This window comes from Phalaenopsis equestris, unplaced genomic scaffold (genome assembly GCF_001263595.1).
Source record: "Phalaenopsis equestris unplaced genomic scaffold, ASM126359v1 Scaffold227824, whole genome shotgun sequence".
NCBI classification, from domain to species: Eukaryota; Viridiplantae; Streptophyta; class Magnoliopsida; order Asparagales; family Orchidaceae; genus Phalaenopsis; species Phalaenopsis equestris.
The window spans coordinates 917-7811 of record NW_018245809.1 but is presented as its reverse complement, the minus strand read 5'-3'; the positions used below and the strand labels follow the sequence as shown (position 1 = coordinate 7811).

General features: G+C 32.2%; 1 protein-coding gene across 1 annotated transcript; it reads left to right on the top strand.

The window, feature by feature from the left end:
• Nucleotides 1-2697: 2697 nt before the first annotated feature.
• On the top strand, nucleotides 2698-5517 carry LOC110037952 (PX domain-containing protein EREX-like; the record flags this gene model as incomplete). Its single annotated transcript, XM_020742700.1, is given in 4 exon segments — nucleotides 2698-2976; nucleotides 3061-3260; nucleotides 5023-5187; nucleotides 5275-5517. Coding segments are annotated over 4 exon segments (870 nt in total), but the record flags the coding sequence as incomplete, so codon positions are not given.
• Nucleotides 5518-6895: the final 1378 nt, after the last annotated feature.

Here is a 6895-nt window from a genome sequence, read left to right as displayed (position 1 = left end):
AAAAAATTAAATATGTCTTTAGGGCTATGTGATTGTGTGTTGTGAAATACAAGCACGAAGATGTGGATGCATATACTACACGACATACATATTGACACAACAAAATTGCAAAAATCGGACACGATATGCCATGAACATATTTTTATTTTTGATAATTTATTAATATGAAGTACATGATTTATGTTATTCTCTATTACAATAGAAAATATAATATTATATATAAAAAATTTTATAAGGATAAAAAAATTAAACATGAGCATTCATTAGTCATTTTTACTTATTATAAATTTTTTTCGTATGAATATTATTTTTAAAATATGCAAAAATCTAAAAAAATAAATATCAATGGTATACTCAATATATGAAACAAAACATGATTACATGAGCATATCTATCAATAATGAAAGATAAATGTTTCATTGATTTAGATATTTTTTTTCTTAAAATTATATTTTGTTCAGTTATTTATTTTAAGCATACAATTCATGATGGATGGTTAAACTTATTAAAAATCGTTCTAATATTGAGCAAACAAATTCTGATCATCTAAAATGAATTAATACAAACCTAGCTATGGGAAATTGACTTATAAATTTATTGTTGCTATTTCATCCTTATTAAACTTTTTATTGATCTAAAAAAATTTTATGATAAAGTTCCAAGAGAATTTTCTTTGGAGAGTTTTCTTTGGAGAGTTTTAGAAAAGAAAAATATTTATATGACTTATATTAAAGTCATTAAAGATATGTATACTAGAGTTGTTACTTGTGCTCGAACAGGTGGTGGATTGACCAAGCATTTTCCTATTTCAGTTGGATTACATTAGTGATCGACTTTAAGTCCAAGTCTTTTTGCTTTAGTTATGGATGCTCTTTCTGGAAATTTATAGGAGGATGTACCTTGGTGTATGCTTTTCGCTGATAATACCCTTATTGTGGATGCAATTAGAGAAAAAGTTCATGAAAAACTTGAATTTTGGAGGTAGAGTCTGAAAGTCTTCGTTTGAGTAGATCTAAAACTAAATTCATGGAATATGATTATTGTAGTAATAGATCTAGTTGCAGAGTTGTAATTATGGGTGATCAAATCGTTAAAATGTACGAACGCTTTAGATTTCTCGAGCCTATTGTTCAAAGAGATCTAGTAGTAGTATTCAAGTTGGTTGGTTAAAGTGGAGGAATGCATCGAGCCTATTGTGTGATAGAAAAGTACCGCTTAGATTTAAAGAAAATTTTATAAGATTGTGGTAAGACTTGCAATGCTTTATGGCTTAGAATGTTGACCTTTAAAAGAGAAGTATAAAGCTAAGTGTCGCTGAGATGAGAATTCTTAGGTGGATGAGTGGTTTGACACTTAGACAAAATACGAAACAAATGTATTCGTGAAAGTGTTTGTGTAGTTTCAGTGGCAGGTAAGATTAGAGAGAGTAATCTTAGATGATTTTATCACATTAAATGTCGACTATCTGATGATTCAGTTAGGAGAGTAGTTGTTTTAGATTCGACTCTTGCGAGGAATTCATCAGGCCTATTGTGTAATAGAAAAGTATCGCTTATACTTAAAGCATAATTTTATAAGATGGTGTTGAGACCTATAATGCTTAATGGCGTAGAATGTTGGCCTTTAAAAGAGAAGCATGTAACAAAGTTAAGTGTTGCGGAGATGAGAATTCTTAGTTGGATGAGTGGCTTGACAATTAGAGACAAAATGCGTTATGAATGTATCCGTGAAAGTGGTTTTGTAGCTCCAGTGACAGACAATATTAGGGAGAGTCGTTTTAAATGTTTTGTCACATTGGACGCTGATCATCTGATGTTCCAGTTCGAATGCGTTATGAATGTATCCGTGAAAGTGGTTTTGTATCTCCAGTGGCAGACGATATTAGAGAGAGTCGTTTTAAATGTTTTGTCACATTGAACGCTGATCATCCGACGTTCCAGTTCGGAGAGTGGATATCTTAGATTCGACTTATGTTAAGAAAGGTCGAGGCAGACCTAAAAAGACTTAGACCTATTGTATAAAAAATTATCGTAACTAAAAAGACTTAGACCTATTGTATAAAAAATTATCTTAATTATTAGAATTAAATGAAAAAAATGACACTCAATAGGACACAATGGAGAAAAAAGATTAATGTAGCCGACCCCACTTAGTGGGATAAAGGCTTGCTGTTGTTGTGCAAAGAAGACTTGATGGTTGGATTAAGGAGGTATAAAAATTTATTAATTAAAATAATCGTCCTCTTAAAGAGAGATAAATATTAATTGTATTGAGATTTATAAGAATTACAAGCTATAATAAAACTAAAAAGCTTATAAAGAGGGAATTGAGAATAAGAAAGCTATATATTTTTTTTAAACAAGTTAATAAAGAAGAAAAAAGAGATAAATATATTATCAGAGCATAATGAGCAAAATAATTAGGTCTGATGTATATAAATTTAATATCTCCATCATTTGTTTATCCAAATGCTATCTACACCCAAATAATTTGGTCTGATGTATATGAAATTTAATATCAAAATTCAATCCTTTCAAATGGCTCCAAGTTAATAAATTATTTCAAATGCTATTTCAACAGATTACTTATCGTCTCCATCTAATTCACACTTGAGAGGATTAAATTTTGATAGTTCTGATGTATATAAAGCATCTATCATTGAAGTTCCAAGTGAGAAAATTAATGCTTCTGACACAGAATTAGAAACAATAACGATGACCAAGCAATTATGCACTCAAGGGTTGCTTAATATGCCAAAATCAATCCAGGACCTATTAGAAGACAGTTTTGAAGGAATGTTAAACCAAGAAACAGAGATTCTTGTTTCATGTTGTGACGGTTTGATTGGGAGTCCTGAGAAAGCATGTCTATGTGATAACAAATTGGATTCCACCATAGAGACGGCGGATCATTATATGATCCATGATCATGTACAGGAATTGTCAAGCCACACTTTTGATATTAATTGTGATAGAGGTTATAACTTACAAAACTTGCTGTAAATAATTCAGTTGAGAATGATTTTTTTTTATTTATTTAATGTTGGTTCTGAAACTCCAGGTGCACAGGAAGTGTATGCCAGGATGAGTGTTCCACTTATGAAAAATGCACAAGTTTCTGACCCACATGATTATAAAAAAATATTGAGTATGGTTCTTCTCATAGTGCAACAGAGATTATTAACAGCAAAGAAAGATACTAAGGGTCTTATAATGCTTCTAAATCAGGAAACGGCGGCGAAAGACTATCTTATGGCAAAGGTGTGTTTCGAATATCATTTTGTTACCTATTCTGCACTGCATGCATGTTATATCTTTCTGGAGACGAATATTGGAGCTAGTTTTATAATGTTTTCAGGTTTTGGCGTTTCTATGCTTTCATCTATTGTTTATGATTTACTTGCGGTTAGAGGAATCGGAAATGAAAACAATGAGCAGCATGATTATGCTATTGGAGACAATAGGAGAGTAGGAGGTCATTTGGTTTCATAGTTGAGAAATTTTACAAAATCAAGCCTTGGATATGGAACTTGTTGCAATTTACGTTCATGAAAAAATCTAGGCCACCCTTGATATTTTTATTTTGATATAAATAGAAAGTGGTTTCCACATGCAATGGAGGGATAAGGATAATTACATGAGAGGGTAGATTTTGCTGATTAATTAGCCATTTGACATTCAGATATTCATATATGTGCTCTTCTTTTGAACTTCCTAAATTTTCCAAGCACGCAAACATAACTACTAGGAAAAGGCTAATAATGCTATCATCTTATTTGTGCCTTAACTACACTTTCAATAATTTCTAAACCTAAAAGATCAATAATGTGTCATGTTAAAGAGCTTAGTTTAAACGTCAGATAAAAAAGACATTAGTCTGATTTCTCCCTTGTTCTTAAATTTAACAAAATCTTGCAGTTGGAATGATTCTTTTTTTTTGTACAGATGACCAAGCTGATTTTGACAATTATGAAATGTATACTTATTCTGTCATCTTTAGGCTGGCAAACACCATCATTTGTTCCTCCATTCTTATAATTAATGAAAGATTGTTATCAAACGATATGTTGTTTTAATCATAAAACCTAAGCTGTTGGTATAGGCCATTATCATCATCATCTACGCCACAACTATTTGGGGCTCAGTACTACCCTTTTTTGGCATCAACTATATAGCCACCTTTAGGAAATTGTTGGCTTATTTTCAGTATTCTCAATGAAAATTATAGAATGGGCAAAATGATTACTATCTATGGAGCTATTTAGTTGCAAGTATTTAAAATTCAGGAGACTTTTAAATGCAGTGTATTTAAAATAAAATATATTTGTAATTTAATATTTGGTTGGAACTAATAAATATTAAAATTAATCTAAAAAAAAATTTCTAGGGCATGAGATCAACATTAAAGGGAGCTCGTTGGGAAGGGTTGAATCGCTGCGGGAGCTCATAGGATATTCATCAATGGAAGCTCAGGAGGACAGGATTGACATGATCTCTCGGGTGAATGGATCAACGAGAGCTTTGGGGGCATAAATGGGAGCTTGTGGGGGCAGAGTCATCTACAGGAGTTTGTTGTTAGGAGGTACTAATGGGAACTCATTGTCAATCAGATTACCAAGGATGCTGTGAGAAAGAATCAGTGATAGCAACAATGAGATTTTGGCTAGGACGAGCGAACTCGGGGAGGAGTATTTCATGAATCTGCTAGTTAGAATTTGATCGATTTGTGCGTTTTTCAAATTTCTCAAAATTGAACTTAAGAGTGTATTTGGAATTCCTCAAATATTTTTTTTTTTGCATTTCTTTTTCTTCAAACTAAATACCAAACAATAAATGTAATGCAGGGAAACTGAATGCAATACATTGCTAAGACTTTCAACCAAACATCCCCTATTTACTACTTTTTCCCTTTATACATTTACGATTGATGACGTGTTGATTCTCTAAATTGATTTAGAAACTTTGCTTAGTTTCTTTATTCTGCAATGCCATATTCGATTAGAAAGAATGTTTGTTGAGACAGGTTAATGATTTGGAAGAGGAACTTCGTGTTATCAAATGGAAAAACAAAGAGATTCTGCAGCAGGCCATCTTTGCTGAGAATGGAAGAGTCACAAAAATTCAGTGGGACAGAGATGAGCTTCTTAGAAAAGTTTTGCAAATGGAATCAAGGCTAAAGCTTGAAGAGGTTTTATTTTCCCATCTTTCTTGTTTTTCAGAATTTCTTTATGATATGAATTTGAATATCTTATCAATTAATTGCTTTTTTTGTCAGGTCGAAAGGATTCATCTGAAGTCAGAAAAAATTGCCGCGAGTGCTGAGAGAGAATTGTTGCTTCGAGACTTAAATGGTAAATCAAAACACTTGGAGAAGTTGGAAAGGCATTTTGAAGAAGTGGAGACAAAGTCAAAGACCGAACTTCAAGTTCTCCTCAAAGAGGTGAAGTTTCTCAGGAAGTCTCAGGAAAGCATTAGAGAAGTGCTAAACCATTGTATCAGAGAAAATGATGAACTAGAGGTATTGTGCAAATTGCTCTATGTCATCATTGATTGTTTGACTTATATTTAATAGCTTATGTAGGAAATATATTAAATTTTTATGTAACACACGTTTTCTTACTCCTTACTTTGCATGTTTGTAATAATTATAAAACAAGGCTGTGAAAATGATAGGACAATGAATCATAATTAATGCTACTTAGTTTCAAACATGAAAATGCGAAAGAATAAAATATAAAATAATTAACTATTTTCTAAGTAATGTTTCACCTTCTGAAGCTAGTCCTTGAAAACTATTACTTAAAATGCCAACCTTTTTGAATCAAAATTTTGTTGTGTTTGCAATAATTATCTATGTGGACGCACTGTCAAAACTAAACAAGTTAATATTAATTGTGTTATTGAGTTGTGTGCATGCATTCTCTTAGATGGATCTTCAGAAAGAAAAACAAAGGAGGGACCATACAATCATGGCAATGAGGAAGCTTCTTAATGAAATTGGAGGGCTTCAACATCGCCTGGAAGAATGCACTGTTAATTTTCTTGCGGATGATGAAGAAAAGTTCACTGTCAATCCTTCTTCTCTGCCTGATGCTTTAGGTCTTCTGATAACCTCGGATAACAGGATTAATCTCCTCATGGCAGAGGTAACCAATTTTATAGATTCATAGGATAGTCAATATAATTTCCTTACAGTCATACTTCTGCTGTTGACCTAAATCCGCTCATGACCTATGGATGCTTTTGCCTTTTCTAACACCCCCAAAAATTAAGGCAAATGTTGATAATGATGATGCTGAAGACCTTGTCTAGCAATTGTTCTTTCAAGTAAATTTTTAACAACATGGCATTAATATCTTCATGAAAATATGTTTTGTCTAATCTATTTTATGCTTATTCAATATAAACTTGAACCGAAGTGAAGAATTTGCAATTCATTGGCTAGTCGAGTTTACTTGCCTTTTAAATACTGAATCGGTGTGTAGGGGCAGGAGCGGTACAGAAGGGGGTAGTAGATATTGATAGGATTCTATGACGTGTAATGTTCCGATTGGGTAACCAAAGCTAGTGGACTTTTTTATTCCTTTCGGAAAAATTAAATATTGTACTTTTTATTCAACACGAACATGATTGAGTTCTAGGTTGAAATATTCTCACTAGACATTGAAATTTCTTATTGCAATCTCTCTTTTTCCTCTCGCTTTCTTTAGTCATCATCATTAGTCACATCCCAACTATTTTTTATAAATTATTGTGCTTGCATGTCTATGAGTGAGTGTTTGTATGCACCAACTTAAATTATACTATCAGCATGTTAACTACCTGTAAAATATCTTCCAACGATTTGTTTTTGCCTGAAACTAAAAAATAAAATCACATCTGCAAATTTAAAACTA